At 35.6% G+C, this 18,523-nt stretch overlaps 1 protein-coding gene across 5 annotated transcripts; it reads left to right on the top strand.

The window, feature by feature from the left end:
* Nucleotides 1-10,495: 10,495 nt before the first annotated feature.
* Nucleotides 10,496-17,450, top strand: LOC149776158 (uncharacterized). Of its 5 annotated transcripts, XM_089942450.1 has the most exons (4): nucleotides 10,496-10,632; nucleotides 15,321-15,422; nucleotides 16,020-16,181; nucleotides 17,085-17,450. In XM_089942450.1, exons 1-4 carry the CDS (start codon nucleotides 10,582-10,584, stop codon nucleotides 17,196-17,198), a joined length of 429 nt encoding a protein of 142 aa, XP_089798576.1. In that variant the 5' UTR covers nucleotides 10,496-10,581; the 3' UTR covers nucleotides 17,199-17,450. The 5 variants fall into 5 exon arrangements, 1 of the variants encoding a protein (XP_089798576.1); XR_016416228.1 differs by lacking the exon at nucleotides 16,020-16,181 and having other exon boundaries at nucleotides 10,496-10,711; nucleotides 12,055-15,422; XR_016416227.1 differs by lacking the exon at nucleotides 16,020-16,181 and having other exon boundaries at nucleotides 10,496-10,711.
* Nucleotides 17,451-18,523: the final 1,073 nt, after the last annotated feature.

Genomic DNA, 18,523 nt, shown 5'->3' on the forward strand with positions numbered 1-18,523 from the left:
CTGATTTATACCCAGCTTGTGTAGTGATTAGAGCCATGGCAACGAAAGTTCTTGAGAATAATGTTGATCAGGAAATCATTCGTTTTAGCGACATATGGATTGGACAGGATTTTTGATGAGGTTATATTTGCTTCTGGTATTGTTCAATTAAAAGGGATTGATCACAATGAACTTCGTTTAACTAGTCATTCTCTTTATCCTAATCAGGAGACAAACGACAATTACTCGTCGTCGAACATGAACATGTTTCTGAGATACCGTTTGTTTCAGAAGGCTATTAGCGAAACTGAAATCACACACGGATCGTTTGTGATTTCGTTAAAATGGGGTCCTTACGAGAAAATGTAGACCACCTGAGATACTCGCTAGTGATCAGTGATTATTGATGTATCAAATTGTTGTTTCTAGTTCGCACTGACAGCAAGTTCTTAGTCTAGCCCATGAAAAATCTTTACTTGATTATTTAGGCCCCATTATTATTTATCACATGATTTTGAATCATTTTATTGGCCAAAAGGTTAAAGTAATGCTTCTGATTTACTGTAGATTGTGTCACACTTTGTCGAATGTTTAGAAAACTAAAAAAAGATAAATAAGGCACATCTGCAACCAAAATCTGGATTTACAAACCATTTAGCAACAAAATGCTAGATTGTGTCGGTTTTTTACGCAAGACTGAATAAAAATGAAAGTAAGATATGACAGAAATACAAAGGAATGGTGTGCCAAGCCGGCTAATAAAGTTCTGGTTCTCTTGTTCATACCTGAAAGTCCTCTTCGAGCTAAGTATTATGGTCCTCATGAAGTTAAAAAGAATGTAAGTTACTTTATATCATTAGCAAGCCTGGGAGGCGAAATCAAAAACATCTCTCGCATATACATATGTTAGAGGGGTATGTTGACAAAGCTAGCACTGTTTATCATTCAGTCAATTTAATTGTACGTGTCCCAAGCTGTGAGGATTTAAAGGTTGGAACGAAATAGGCTGTTTTTTACTCTGGAGTAACTGATCTTCGGAATTTAGAAATATTGCAGGATCATGACCAGAAACAGCTACATCAGCAGCTGCAAGAAATGAATGAATTAAAACAGCTATTATTTGAACATGACGACACGTTTCCAGATGTTCTAACAGCAACAAATAAAATCTACCATAATGTTAACATTATAGATTCAACACCTGTGACGCAGCATCCGTTTAGGATTAATCGTCTCAAAAAGGAATGGGTGATTAAATAAATTCCGTATTTGCTGAAGAATTTATTTTAAAGAGGCTGATGTCGTTGGAAAGAGAGAGATTCCGTTCCGGGATAGAAATTATATTAAACTTTAAACTTGACTTTTAGCTCTGCCAATTGTCAGCTTGCATTTTATAGCATTATCTGATGAACATTAATAACAATGATGCACACCCAAAATCTAAGGCTGAGTAAAAGTTAAATTAAAAATAATATAAAGTACTAAACATATTCTTTGATATCTTTAGTTTGATACATATAAAAGTGCTGGTTTTTTTCTCTGGTTGAATTATATAAACATAATGACATTGAACAGTAACTTCGAGTATTAATTGTGAGAAACAAGCATGCTCAGTGATAGCCAAATTCATTAAACATTGTATAAAACCTTCCTTTGAGTGCCGTGTCATTATTCCTGAGCTAGTGCGCGCTGGTTTCATAATCTCTATTTTAATTTCTCATCATATGTGTCAATGACACCCGATGTGACCATAAACTGATTCGATCATTTGCTTTCCAAACATTTTGCCCATTTTATTTTTATGCTGGAATATTTTATACAATAACATTTATTCATGTCAATATTGATATTCTGATCAATAAATACGTCCTAAGGTCGAATTTGGACTCATATGACAGAATAAAAGATTAATCGCTTTAAAGAAACATAATTTTGATAGCTACGATAACTTGTAAATGACCCATTATATGATCTGATGGTTAAAACAATTTAGTCTTTGTACTCAAACCTACAAGGAGGTTAAGAAATATGTTAATCAGAAACGTGACTGAAACGAAAATTAAAAAACAAATTCCACCACGAGCATCTCCATTACAGGAAATGTGTCCTAAACAAATTGTATCTTGTAATATTCTTTTTCATGTACAGATTGACAATGAAAACATAATAATTGGCAATCAATAGCTGGGTCGCCATCCGAGAATGTCTACTGCTCTCGAACGTTTATGCATATGGCAAAGTTAACATCCTATTATTTTAGATTGTGCACTTCGTAGAGAGGGTTAGAGAATTAGTGCGTGCAGGAAATGTTTTTGGCGCAGCATCACTGATAAACCCGAGTTAGATTCCTAGTGGTGGACACTTGAAAGGTGTCTAACTTGCACAATAATAGTATATATCTGTCTGTCTGTCTGTCTGTCTGTCTGTCTGTCTCTCTCTATCTATCTTCTGAAGATAAAGCATATCTGTAGTCCATGCTAGGTTCAGTCATCGATAAAGAAAAGGATTTCGGTACCTTCACATAGTGTCAAGATTGTGACTTATTTTTAAAAACTTAATCGCGCATTGACATATGTTCTAGTTTAAAGCGCATAATTAGCTTTTGAAACATGTTTTTACTGCAATGCTATGTTTTGAATAATAATTCCTTCATATAGCTTTGCAATGACGGATAGAAAATGTTTGGTATTGTAAAAGTCCTATGTCATTAAATGTAACAAGAGTCATGATTGTGACGACCTTTATTAAACATACTTGTCATGGCGGCCATTAGGAGATACATCGCATCTACGTGTACAAGATAAAGATACTGGTCTAATGAACACTTTATAAAACCGAGTACAACGACGATACAACAGGTTTCATTTTGAACAAAGAACGCAGGCAATAACTCGATTTTCAACGTATGGTGGACACGGTAGAGATCCACATTTGGCCTGAACTATGTACATCAGATGCCCTTCTTTATTAACAATGCTTCCAGGTGTTGACTCTGGGTTTGCATCCACGCAAACGTAGTTTGTCGCTCCAGCGTGATTATAATGCCCAGACATCAGATACCCTGTGTATTCCATGCTCCACCCTGGGTAGCAATTCGTTCTAGCAGGGATCATGAGTATGTTTGCGCGTGTAGTTCTACACACAGAACATGGCACGTCAAGCTCGCTTGAGACAGTCAAAAAAGGATTAGTTCCACTGTATACTTTATACTCTGCACCGTAGATAAATCCACTCGCATCAGTATTTCCAACATTCACTCCCCATGTAGGATTCGCTGGCAAGCAAAGAAAGTCAGCAGCACTTCCAGGGTGAGTCCAGAATGAACCACCAGCAAATCCTAGGGGGTAAAGTAGTAAATTATTGGCAGTGCATATTAAATAACTCAAAACTAATAATCATTAAGGAATGTGTTTCATACTTCTTCAACCGAAGCAACTTCAATTTTTGAGTATCTGAACGGTTTTTGAAACACGAAAAGCGATACAATAAAATGGTATTTGTTGGGTGCTTGGAATAAAAGTTCAGAAACGGTAGACAGAAATAACCGTACAATAATAAAGCAACAAGGAGCATTGCAACATCCTTTCAGTTGCAGTGAGATTGTTGGAAACGGTCACAGAGGGGAAAAAAAAAAACAGTATAAACAAAGTTGCGTTGAAAAATGGTAAGATATTGTACGATAACGCAAATGAGCCATTGAAAGTAAAATTTAGCAAATGATATGCAAATATTACATTACGCAAAACGATCTGTCATTGGTTGTGGTAAAAACTTTACGAGTATTGTCTCGCTAGTAACAACAACTTCTTTGACGCTTGATGCCTCAAAGTTATGTTGCGCTTATGCTGATATAATCGGTTTATATTTAGTATATTGTCACAAAGAGACAGTAATGTCGTTGATCATTATGTCCTAGAATTACAACAAAAACCTCACTTAGAGTAAAGGCAGCCGATCTTCCATCTATTTAACAGTGCATATTCTAAAGGATATCATTTTAAACATATATAAACATGTACATAAATAATTATTTTTATATTTATGTTAGCTATGAGAATGAAAACTATGACATCCATATAAAAACCTTACATAACAGGTATTTGTCCAATTTTACTTCGTTAATAATGTTATTAAGCTCATTTGATTTATATTTTGAAGTAGAAAAATCCTCGAAATATCACATGCTAAGGCTGTGGTTTGATGAGAATGCTTTTGTAGAGTTTTGAACAAAAGCCATTATTTAATTACATGGATCTTCCTCACTTACTGAAACATTGAACAACGAATGACACCGACAATTATGCAGATTGATCAAGTTTTTTTTATCGATGACTTTAACGTTTGTTGATCGATGTCTTAAAAATAGTTTTTGAAGGTTTGGCTCTCTTTCTCAAAATAAACCCTAACTTGACAAAAAAGCTAATTTCATTGCTTGATAATTTAAATATGTTTGTTGATCATCACTAAAATAATGCGATTAATTTGCATACATATGCGAAGCAGGTTATTCAGTCCGTATACTATCCAGCATAGCTATGTGTAGCACCTATTTACATCGTTCCATTCCTCAAACAAAAATATTTGTTACATCTACATTTACCACCTGATCAATCAGATCTTCTACAAGTAAACATAGATTTGATACAAAATAGGGTTTTGCTCAGATGTAAGTATTTATGTAAGCAAATTCAGACAGTTCTATAAATAGGATGGTTCGCTAGAGATATATTATAACCCTTCGCTATGAATCAATTAGAAGTGGCACGTACAGCCGCGGTGGCTCAGTGGTTAACGTGTTCGAATTCTACCGTCGGACCTGCCAGGGTCAACTATTGTGCTGTGTCCATGTGAAAGGAATTTTACTGACATGAAATGGACTAAATAACTTATTTATGTTGCGAAGCCTTGACATGAAATGACACTAATCTGCACTCGTACATACAGCCTGGGACGTTTAAAATTTCGACGGTGTTCACGAATGCATGCAAATGTCAATGATTGGAGCAAAGTAAAACTAGTCATGGAACAACACATCGTGTGTCTTACATGATCGTGCCTCAGGCGATCTTATCTGTCTCACGTGACTGTGTATTCCTTCTTATATTCGGTGTAAATAGCGATTTGTTATGTTGCGATAAGGCAAATCATGTTCCACTCTAACTTCACCCACGCACATATTACCCTAATAAAAGCAAAATATTTTCATAGCGATATACAACCTGAGCATGTGAAAGTTTCGATTTACATTTTGTTTGCAACATTTATTTTCTGTACGATAAACAGAACAGTCATAACCATGCTGTTTTTATATGCCATCTTATCTGTTAGGAATCTGAGAGAGAGAGAGAGAGAGAGAGAGAGAGAGAGAGAGAGAGAGAGAGAGAGAGAGAGAGAAAGAGTTTGTTAGACAATTGTTTAACAGTTATCGACATAATAAGATACAGTTTGTCTTACCTTTGTATACTAGGTCTGTACCGTTTTCTGGACATGTGTTCCTTCCCCATCTCACGTATGTCGACCCAAGCCCTTGAGATAAGAGTAGTAACAAATATCCTTTAAAGAAGTAAATCTAGTCGCCTATAAGCACAATTTATCATTGCAAAACAAATGAGTCTACCTGCTGCAATTTATTGGCCTTTGCTGAGAGGATACGTTGATGTACCGCAAAAGACCATTTCCCAGAAATTTTCAATGTAATACGCTAAATTATTCATTTCATAAAATGAATTACAGAACGGAAGGAAATATGGTTAGTTATGAAAAAATCCAGTTAACATCTTAGTTACAGATGTCGAAAGTAACAGTTGGTTAGCTTGATTGAATATTGCAATCACTTAGAACAAATTAATAAAGAACATATTATTAAGCAATTTAGATTTGTACAGGGATCAGCACAAAGAAGAATAATAAAAGACACTTACCATTTGATTTATTTTCTATAAGTCGCTGAATTTCGAAATGTTTCTCCTTTACATCTGTTTCAAGAGCTTTTACCTTTTCTTGAAGTTGTATGAGGATAGAATCCGTTTCTCTCTGAGAAAATTCAGCTCTTAGAAGTCTCTCTAACAATTTGTACTCGTAATCGAATCTTGGACAGTCACTTGTACCAGACGCTTGGGTCATTTGTGACTGGCTGCCAACAATAAGGAGTGTGAACAATAAACATTGAATGAAACACATCATCTAAGTTGTAGCATTAAAGCATACAAAACTATATTGCTATTAATGCAACAGATCTTCTAAAATATATGATAAGACGATGGCCAATACAGTAGCTGAATGTCCTGCGGTACTGAGGAATGTAATGATAGTCGACCTGAAAATCAGCCTCTACGATTTTATCAAGCCTTGGAACAAACCTTTGAATGGTCAAAATTACTTCATGTGACATAGGAATCTACCAGTTATTTGTTTACAACATCTAAAATGAAATGCTCACGTTTAAATAGTGTGTAGTTATTTATAGTAGTTACACAATAGGAAGACCTGGGCCAATAAATTAAATCTATCCATGTTAAACCTGTTCACCGGTTCATATCTACCTTAAACCAGTTTCAGGTGTATTTTATTTGTATTGCTTGCAGGATCGTCTCAGTGGTTCTGCTATTTATACATGTGATTCGTAATTGATCTTAGTCAAAAGTCAATATAGTCGTCTCCTTGACCAGTGACATTTAATTTGTAAACAACATAATACATAACTAATATTTCTCTACGAAGATATATTAAATATTCAGATCATTTTCTTTTGGAGTAAAACATATTTGCGTCTATCTGAATGTATGATATTAGTTATTCACTTGGAAAATTCTAAGCATATTGACAGCTTTGAATGTTTTTGAAAGGATACTGGCGTTTGTCCGGGCTTCATTATCTTGTTTAAACTTTTTATATCAATATTGTTTGCATGAAAATTTACTCATTCCTGCCTTACAATTAGAAGCAGAATCAACCTTATTGTTGTGTTTCGTTAATAATTGATTTGATACTTGGTGCCCGGCCAGGAACTTTGTCAAGACTATGATAACCTCAAGTTCAAGAACTGCATCCAGAGTGACCTTAGAACCTACGTTGATGAGCAAAACCATTTATGTCGAATAATTCTATATCACATATTGGTGATTATGGCCAGTCAGTCACTATTAATATTGTAAGGGATACAGGAACTTCTCAAAAGTCTTTTATTATTCGGTATTTTGTATTTTCTGAGAGGTCATAACTTGTGACTGTCGGAACTGTGACGTCTATACTCATCAAGTGCTTTCATTTATTACTAGGAAATGACCTAGCTGGAAATAAGGTTTGGGTTACGCCTCTCGTAACTAACAACATTGTTTGGATCAGAAAGTCAAACTAATTGAAAATGCAAACCAAGATTTATATGCTTCTGGTATTTTTCAATACAAAACTATTAGCGAAACTGAAACCACACAATGTTATGTTTGCTATTTCGTAAACATGGGGTGCTTACGAGAAAATGGAGACCTCCTGAAAAACTCGCTTGTGATCAGTGGTTATTGATCTATTAAATTGTTGTTTCTAGGTCGTACTGACAACAATTTCTTAGTCTAGCCCATTAAACATCTTTACATGGTTATTTAGGCGTCAGTATTATTTGTCACATGATCTTGAGTCATTGCATTGGCCAAAAATTTAAAGTGATGATTCTGATTTACTGTAGATTGTTTCACACTTTGTCGAATGTTTGGAAAACTAAAAAGAAGATAAATAAGGCTCATCTGCAACCAATTTCTGGACTTGAGAAACCATTTGGTAACAAAATCCTAGATTGTGTCGGTTCTTTACATAAGACTAAATAAAAATGAATGTAAGATATGACAGAAATACAAAGAAAAGGTGTGCCAAGCCTGTTAATAACGTTCTGGTTCTCTTGTCCATACCTCAAAGTCCTATTCGAGCTAAATATTATGGTCCTGATGAAGTTAAAAAGAAATTAAGTGACGTTATATCGTTAACAAGCCTGGGAGGCTTAAGTTAAAACAAATCTCATATAAATGTGTTATAGGATTATGTTGACAGAGATAGCTTTGTTTATCATTCAGTCAGTTTATTTGTACCTGTCCCAAGCTTTGAGGATTTAAACGTTGGAAACCAATCGGACTGTAGTAACATTGGAATAACTAATTTTCGGAATTCAGAAATATTGTATAATCAGGACCAGAAACATTCACATCAGCAGCTGTAAGAAATGAGTGAACTAAAACAGCTAATATTTGAATATGACGACACGTTTCCAGATGTTGGAACAGCACAAATACAATCTACCATACTACTGAAATTGTAGATTCCACACTTGTGAAAAGGCATCCGTTTAAGATTATTCCTCTCAAAGAGGAATGTGTGATAAAATAAATTCTGTATTTGCTGGAGAATTGATTTTAAAGAGCCAAGTAACAATGATTGTATTACGCAATGTATTCTTGTGCCGAAACCAGATTATTCTTTCGCATATACACCAATTATATAAATGTGAACAGTGTTACCAAAACAGATTTATTTCAATTGCCAAGAATCGATGACGGTATTGACAAAATGGGAAATGGAAACTATGTCAACAAGTTTAACGTTTAGAACGGATGCTGGCAATTTCCATTGACAGAAAGAGTACAAAAGTGTTCGGCATTTGTAAATCCAGATGGGCTTTATCAATATAAAGTGATACCATTTTGGAATAAAAGGTTGACTTTGTAGTTTCGAAAGTTCTTTGATCATGATTACAAATTGCTCTAGATAATTGTTACGCTTTAATCGATGACGTTATCATCTACAACGACACCTGAAAAGCTCACTTGGAAACCATTCTGACATTTTTGGTTGATTTTGTGTTACATTTTAAAAACACATCATGTTAAGTCACAATACAGACGTTAAGATTAATTCCTTGTGCCTATCAGTAAAAAGCAGCTGATTCAATTTTGGGTATTGCTCAATATTGTGTATTTGCTCCAATTTTTCTATAATTATCGAATCACTGACCAATTTCTTGATTAAGAACATAAGTTCCACTAGTCTAAAAATGTTCGGTGCCTCTTGAGAAATGAATGGGCATACATAAGACTGCACCAGTTCTTTCAGCTCCAGATTTTATTCTATCGTTTATAATGTCTGTTAATGTAAGCGACTTTTTTATTGTTGGAATATTGAGTTAAGAAGACAAAACCTGTGTAGTCCAGTGAGCAAATTTTGAAAAACAGCTATTAAAGACATTATTCCACAATATAGAATGAATGTTTGACTTTGATATTTTCTTTGAAACACTTCTTCTGCAATTATTATATTCAATGATCACAGTCGTTCTACTTTCATTAGCAAGATAACAAAACTTAGATATTACTAAGGGGTCTCATGTTGCAGAAATACAAGAGTCACATCATGCGAATAAAGGAAAAATATAATCTAATTTCAGATGCAGTTTTATGTAAAATCATTATATTGCTTAATGTATATTTCGTGACATCTTTTTATGTAATTATAATCTTATGTGTATTTGGCTAATATGTAAAATAAAGCTTAGTTGTAAAAATATTTATTTTTCTTTATGAGGGGAGATGTTATGTATATTTAGTTCGTTATTGTTCAATGGTTTTTGTCTGATGCCTTATCATTATAAGAATCAGGAGACTGTTAACGCATCTCCAAATATGAGGATATTAGCACGTTCGAGACTACAGTCACATCAACAGATTTAATATTAGAGGTTATTTGGAGCAACACTGGAATTCAATTGAAACTCATAAATTTGGACTTTTAAAGGAACGTTTAGGATAGTTTGAGATTTAAATCACAATACTGTAAGTTCTGTTAAATTTTACATTATAATCTAAGGAAATAAATTATTAGTAAAATGTTCAAAACCTTTTGGTTCTCGCTCTTTTCAGTTACTTAGTTTCAGACTATGGAGTAACACCGGTTAAACAGGTTTTCCAAGAAACCCTAGGCAAATGATGTTTATGAGGTTTTTATGGAAAACGCAAACAAAAGTGCAGTTATGTTTCATAACTTTCAAGGTTACTCACCAAGAGTTCTTTTTTATAATTATTTTGATGTGGAAGTTAATTAAAGTTGATTTGAAGTTGAAGTAATTTGAAGCTGAAGTTAAGAAAATATTCTGGTCTTAAGTATCTGCAGCCCTGTTTAACTGTTATGTCCTAGGTCAAACGGATTCATTTGGTTTGACCCTAATGTCGAGTTTCCCTGGGACGTGCCCGCTAATTATTTGACTCATGTTTCCGTTTGATCAAGTTTTTAAACTGTTTCCTAAAACGCTCTTTAATACTCTTTAGAACAAGTTCTTCATTTGTGCGCAAACGTCTGACTTTGACCCTAAAAATCCAATCACTGTCACTGTCCTACCAAAATATTCACTAAATAGGTATTCACAAGTACATAATTATATAATACTAGAGACATGAACATCAGCCTCTATGGTAAATACATATTTAGACACAAAGGTGTTGGTAGATACGGAAGTATACATGACTAGTGTGCTAGAGTGGTAAATGTCACAGTAATGTGGATGAAATATACAGAACAGGATATACATTTTTTTCTGAAATAAGTTATGTTTCTGTGTTTAGTCAAATGATCTATAATATCAACGACGTTATGATAGTCCTCACCTCAAGTTTCAAGGTACTTATTCTGTCATTACGATACGATTTGGCAGAATTCAGGAGGATTCTTAAGGAGCAAAAGAAGACACAAAGAAAACGTAACGTATATGAAGCAAAAGCTTTTACGTGTGTAATTAATGCAATGTTAATTATATATATATATATATATATATATATATATATATATATATATATATATATATATATATAATTACTACAATGTTAAAATGACATATATATATATATATATATATATATATATATATATATATATATATATATATATATATATATATATATATATATATAACTGCATCTGCAGAGCTGCGAGATTAGCAGTCTATCATAAACTGATAAACTGTTTTGATAATATAAATTCAATTACACTGGTCACCAACACGGCAGTTAGTGGGTGATCAGACAAGAAAACCAAATAAACAAAAGCAAACATAGTACACCCAGCAAAGAGAAGCGTATCGCCTATGCACATGTATGGAATTTTCAGCAGCCTAGGTTTTATGTAACACTGTTTGATGGGAATAAAACCTAAACTATAGGATAAAAAGAACTAAAAACGAATTCAGCCACTATTGGTAATTAATAACACGAAATTAATACGTCCCTTCCAAAATTAAAGTCAACAGTGCCACATATATCGTACAATTGAACCACCTGATGGTTCGAATTATCCAAAGAGTATAATGTTGATGTGATTTCTTATAGCATTCAAACTTTCACCAAATATATTCATATTACATTTACTTATATAGTTTGATTTCTACCAAAATGAGACACCAAGTAAATTCAACTGGAAATATTAAAGCATTCATTAATAAAATTAAACATCAGATGACAAGACTAATGCTACATTAGGACTGACAACAAAAGCTAACACCACGCTTGAACAGATGAATCATTAAGTAGTGACAAAACACATTATATATCTAAAATTATAATACAAATGTCATAGACAGTAGGGCATATGCTGCATTTCAAATTATAAACGTATAATTTAGATAATGAGATAACATATATTATGTCTCAAATGCCTGACATTACTGCATACATGAACATGCAAACATTTATAATTTGCTTGAGGCAAAGCTTTCTGTGGCGTACGTTTTTAATATCTAAAGTAAATGCATCTTATAATTAATTAATCCATTCATTTCACAGTATTTCATAATGGTCCAACATATACATGGCCTAATTATACACTTGCTATAGACAAAGAAGAGAGAGCGGCGTATATTTGAATTTCAATGTGAATAAGTCCTCAATGAACCGAATCATATATTAACGAAATACTTCAAGGAAAATTACTCATTAATTTCCATCGACCATGACAGTATTTTAGACTTGAAATATATACGACTCAATTCACTATTGCTTTTTTAGAATGCTATTTAAAAATGTGAATCACCATGATGTATAATTTCAGTACGGATTAATTCAAGAATAATCTAATAATGCGGTAACCACCATGGGGCATCTTCAAATACTCATATATGATCGTCGGGGCGCCTTCACCAGATGCAATGGAACGACTTCTCCAACCACCGTTGGGCGACTTATCATAACACCTGGGATGAGTTCTAAGAGTGGCGAGTTCTCCATGGGGAGAGTGGGAGATATATAGATCTGAATGTATTTATATGGTTGCCTTGATCTAGAAAGTAAGGTTGACTATATACATTTTGCGTGTTAGGGCCTATGGTATATACATATGTTTAGATTAGGCAACCTTATCAGCTAAGAGTCATTTTATCTTTTAAAGACTTTGTTCATTTAGGAAAACAACTGGAATATAATGGAGACTGTCCTTTAGCAAATTAATGGGCTCCAATATGTCATCAAAGTGATCGATATGCCGAGAATCAGAAGTGGAAAAGAGACTATTGGGTTCTACAACTCAGTACTTTAAACATGGTTAAGGGATAGATTTATACTCGCCACTACTTAGAGACGATGTATGAAATTATGATGTTCTGAGGCAAGCACTTCTGACTCTGACTGAACATGTATCTGTTCCGTTGTAGCAAACTAGAGAGAGAGGAGAAACCTTTGGACAGTTAGTCGTCAAAACAGCAAATTATTTTCAACGAAGGATTCGATGCGGGGATGTGTAGAACACGTTTGAAGAGCTGGAATATTTCGAGCTCAGAGATCAAATGCTAAGTACAGTTTGGTCTGGAATAGGAGCAATTTCTAGAAGGGAATGTCTTTTCAAACGTTCACGACATTCCCAAGCAGGCAGATTGCTTTGCCGAAGCTTATGGTGGAGTATAGAACGTGTTTATGAAAAATTATAAGCCTGGAAACTGTCTAGTTGACAGGGACATAGAGAGTCCATGAAATCGACTGAGTTAAGTCGGTAGGTAAGGATAGATTTTGTAAAGGTATGTAATGTAACACATGTAACGCATTGGATGATAAACAGGAAAAGTGTCCCAAAATGAAGGGACCTATTCACAATGTAGTAGCGTCTATTGAGAGCAAAGATAACGAGTCCGCTAATCCTTTAAAGGTCGGACATGGTCCAATCATTTGGTACGTGCTTTTTCCCCGAAGTGTTGTTACCAACAGAGAGGTACCGTTAATGGTCAAGTGGTCGCAGTATTGCGTCACACTGGATGTATATGTGTGGTTATTAAATGCAGTCCCGTGAAGGATAACCAAATTTTAGGGTGGGAGTCTCCATTTATGCAACTCGATCTGACGATCGACCGCAACCCCGTTGAAAGGATCAAGATATAAACACTTTTCCTGACGAGAACCGTTGATGTCCCCTGTATGGATAACCCTCTTTTCTATCTGACTATCGGTAATGTCGAAGGTTCCCGTCTTCCGACTTCGGCAGATTTTAGAATACCTTTAGCTCAGGCAGTCGAAACGTTTGCACAAAACCAACGAGAAACGCGTAAGACATATTGGTGTTTGGTTGTCCCCAGTAATACAGATATCATGTACCTAAGAGTGGCGTATGAGTTTAGCAAGGGAGGCTGCATACTTGGGCAATGGGAATACTACCAGTAGAGTACTAGCTGAATTATACAAGCCTGGTGTTAATAGCGATGTCACAAGGTTTTGTCGGTCTTGTGACCTGTGCCAGAAAATTGTATCTAAGGGAATGGTCAAACTAGTTCCCCGGTGAGAGATACCCTTAATATACGCGCAGTTTAAAGGAGTAACGGTACATATTGTATGGGCTGTACGACCGAACGATATGGAAATTAAATACACTCTTACCCTTTTGGACTATCCAAGCATGTACCCAGAGGCTGCAGCATTGTCAAACTTTAAAACGGAACATTGGCCAAAGCTTTGGTTGATGTGTTGAGCAGGGTAAGGATGCCAGAGGAAATCTTTAAGGATTGGGAGCCAAATTCGCCTCTGAACTCATGGGCGAGATCAGTAGTAAGCTGTTTTCCGTCAACCAGCTGAATATTACGCCCTTTCATCCAATGTAGAAAGGACTGGAAGATAAATTGAATGGCACCCTGAAACATGTTACGACGAATATGCTTGGAACATCTGCAAGACTGGGACCGTTCTGTTCTCGTATCGAGATGAATGCAAGAAAGTGTGTGATTTTCGTATTTTTTATTGTTGAACGAGTGGAGAATTCGAATAAATATACGGATCCTACGCAAACTTTGGACAAGCAATGTAACAAACGATGAAGGAAATGCTACTTACCTGTACTTGCTGGACTTGTGCAAGAAAATGCCAGACCTAACATCAATATATAGACCAAACCCACTACCGTATTATACTGAATAAGCGTTATTAACGATAATATATATATATACGGTAGTGGGTTTGGTCTATATATTGATGTTAGGTCTGGCATTGTGGCAGTCCGATTGGAATAGCAGCGTAGCAGTCTGATTAGGCTGGCAACGTATCAGCAAAGGGTTGGGAATAGCATAGGGCTTACAGCGTGGCAACATATAGCTAGCAGGGTGGCAGCATAGGTTTTAGTATCGCAGCATAGCTGGTAGCGTGGCAGCATAGCTGTTAATGTAGCATAACAGCTGGCAGCGTGGCAGTGTATCTGATACAAGGATAACATGGCTGGCAGGATGACAGTGTAGTTGTTAGTAGAACAATATAGTGCCTTCCTCGAAAAAGGGACGGAGGATCGAGAATTCATTCAACGATATGAGTTTTGAATTGTGCAATGTTTGATTGAATAAAAAAACATTTCAGTGTATGGTAATATCATATTATTCAGTGAATGGTTTGTATATACTCACGATAGAGTTTAGTTTAGTCTTTTGAATATTGTCAGAGTGTACAAAGCACATCATTATTGATTATACTTGTCTGTTTATTGTTGTATAGTTTTATCAATTTCATTGCTAAATTAATATTCGTGGTGATCAGTTTGAGACTCACATACTTCGGATCATGAAATTTCAATACCCATTCGCATACATTGTGTTAGGTGTTTTCACATGATCCGAATCCATCAGTGTTCTGTCCTATTACAGTCATTATTAATTTTTGTTTATTTTGTTGTCTTGAAATATTGAAATCTTTATTTTTTGATCCAACTTAGATGCTATGGTATTCTGTATTCTTCAAGAGTGTTTTCCCAAAATATCGCTACGCTAAATATAGATTTCAGTGTCGTCCCTCTTCTTACTTATCCGTATTTAAATTTTCTTAAATCAGCTAAATCATCTTCCATTGCATTTACAGCTTACAAGACATGGCCGAATGGTTTATAGCGCTCTCCGTTACAGAACATTGCCATCTCACGTATGTCCGCGGGGGTTCGAGTCTCGGATTCAGCCAATGTGGGTATGTGAGAAAGCTTGCCAGTAGCTTCTCGTGGGTCGCTGGTTCTTTCTGGGGGATTTCCCGGGTTCTTCCTCCACCATTAATACCGGCCGCCACGTATAGTCTATCGCGTGATGAAAATGGCGTTAAACACTACAACAACAACAACATCAACAGCTTACAAGATAAGATGATATGATATTGTTTAAACACATCTTGTGAAGGTTAAATTTCATATGTGTTCGTGGTTCTCATATTATTTTGCAACTGCAGGGTCACTATGTGCAGAACATGTTAGTGTATTGCTAGGTTTATCTCTCTTTGATTTTTTTGTCATCCTAACTGTTATTCTCCCCAGTCGGACGTAGTTGGGTATCAAACACATCTCGGGAAACAAAAATGTGTTCTCTGTCTGTGGCATTTGACACCATAGACATTGATGTTTTACTTCACTGATTCCAACATTTATTTTGGCAACATGTATTCCGTTATGTGGTTAACGTCCTACTTAGTCAACATTTCCTTGAAAGGGGCAAACATTCCAGCCCAGTTGATATTTGTTTTGGCGTTCCACAAGGTTTTGATCTCTGTCCCGTTCTCTTCATTATATTCATTTAGCCTTTCTCAAGAGCCATATATCGATATCTGGTGTCTCCGATTTACGCTGATGACGATCAAATATACAAATCCAGCTGTTTAACTGATGCTAAGGCTAGGATGCAAGGGGTAGAAAGGTGCATTTCCGATTCGAAGCCATGGATGACAAGTACCAAGATGCAGGTGAATGTTGATAAGACTGAATCCACCCTGATCACCACGCAAAGACTTTCTTATTCACATCCTTTACCTCAAGCAATAGGTATCAGAAATATCAACCCTAAATTTACACAGTCAGTACAAAACCATGGTGTCAGTCTTGACTGTACACTCTGATTACATAAACATATGCAAGGCTATACATCTGTAGCTAAGACGCATGAACTCCATTTGCTATGTTCTTTGAGTTCATTCCACTAAAACACTTGTGCTTTTCTTAGTACCTTTGATTATTGTAAATCACTTATATATGTTGGTCTAAGCATCTAGTAAAGAAAGTTCAAAATGTTTAAAACACAGTTACTATCATTAAATTACGAAGAATTGAACACACCTTCCACCTCTCTGTGTCCTTTACTAGCTATCAGTTCGATCTAAAATGAAACAGAAAATCTGTTCACTATGCTATAATTCGTTGACTGGATCTAGTCCAATATACCTACCTGACCTCACTCACGTGTACACTTCATCCAGAAACTTAGGCTCCTCTTCCGATGCTCGCATTCTCATAGCACCACTGTTAAAAAGAAAGCCATATGGGCAACAATCATACCTGTACTAAAGCCAGATACGTGGAACTAATTGACATGGATCTTAGATATAAAGACACTGTGATTGCCGTTTGATGGTTTTGTTGTATATGTTTGTATCTGTTATCTAATACTGTAAAGCTCTTAGAGTTTCTGAAGATCAGGCGCTGTACTATACGTACATTATTGTTACTATTATTAGTATTATTATTTTATCATTATTATTATTATTATTATTATTATTAAGGCAACACTATCGACTATATGATTGAAAATTCTCATCTGCCTTTACTATACGCTATATTTAATACCAGTAATGTATTCTGATTTAAAATAGGGTTTGCTGGTGGCTCCCTCGGCACACAAACCGCAGGAGGGGCTCCTGACTTTGTTTACAGAGATCGCCGAAATGAGGAAAGAACATTGGGTACAAATGCCACCGTGTATATGAACTGATTGCTATTCTGGATGGAACAAGGAGTATACCGGTTATCTGCTGCCAGGAACTTATAACCAAAGCAGCATACACAAATTATGTGTGTGTTGATGCAGTGCAGGATGCCGTTTTCCGAGGAATTCCAAACAACAACGGTCATCTTCTGTAATTGGTTGATGCTGAATGTTGGACTTTACCTTGTGCTCCATATGTTGAAGGACGCGTTTTAGCATGTGTCGTCTGCTCAAAATAAAGTCATTATTTTTCCCTGCTCATTTAATTTTTAAAAACAGGATTCATTATCCTTGAGTCAAGCGTTTTTTCTATTGGCTAGCCTCAGCCCCTCTCTCAGCCCATACTTACATTACTGTACATTTATACCTATATAATGGCAGAACGGGAACTAAGTTTCCAGGGTATCTTTGTAGATAAATAGGATTATCGTGAAAACATGTAAAAATCTATCTCTTTTATGAATCATTTTTTGTGTGTCGCATACGCTTTAATATACCTACACGCTAATATCCACGTGCTCCCTCGTATATAGGAGGCATCATACAGATCCGAGGACGTATACATACAGTTGATGTATTCTGTGAGGTCTATGGTATCTAATGTTTGTATCTAGAGTTATCGATCTTGGCGCCTACTTGGTAGACTGTATCTAGAGTTATTAGATCTTAATGCATATTTGGTTGATGTTGTTGTTGTTGCTGTTGTTGTTGTAGGGTTTAACGCCATTTTTCAGCACACGATACATGGCGGCCAGTATTAATGGTGGAGGAAGAACCCGGGAAACCCCGGAAAGAACCACCGACCCTCGAGAAGCTACTGGCAAGCTTTCTCACATATCCACATTAGCCGAATCCAAGACTCGAACCTACGCAGACAGAGGTGAAATGGCAGTGATCCGTAACGGAGAGCACTATAGACCACTTGGCCACTCGGGACCCCCATATTTGGCTGACTATTGGGAATCAGTATTGAGAAGATATGTCTCATACCGATCAATTAGCCATTTACTAGGTATTCGTACCTGCGAATCTTTATGCCAACATGAAATAGTTTGTTTTCTGCTCGGTGTTGAGGTAAACTAGCGGCGTTTAGACCCTCGCATGTAACAGTATAATAGGTTTTTCAACATACTTGTATCTTACTTTTTTTTCAATGACACCTAAATCTCACAATTTCATATTTTTTAGTGAACCGCACTTGAATTAGAGTGTAAATTATCCTTATAACACTCATCTATCCATTTATACACGAGTTAGTGTTCGATGGTATTGTTTACATCTCTGTATTTCTCATACAATTTATGATATATGTTTACTTAAATTTTA

This window comes from Sinohyriopsis cumingii, chromosome 18 (assembly GCF_028554795.1).
Source record: "Sinohyriopsis cumingii isolate HCF-2022 chromosome 18, ASM2855479v2, whole genome shotgun sequence".
Lineage (NCBI taxonomy): Eukaryota > Metazoa > Mollusca > Bivalvia > Unionida > Unionidae > Sinohyriopsis > Sinohyriopsis cumingii.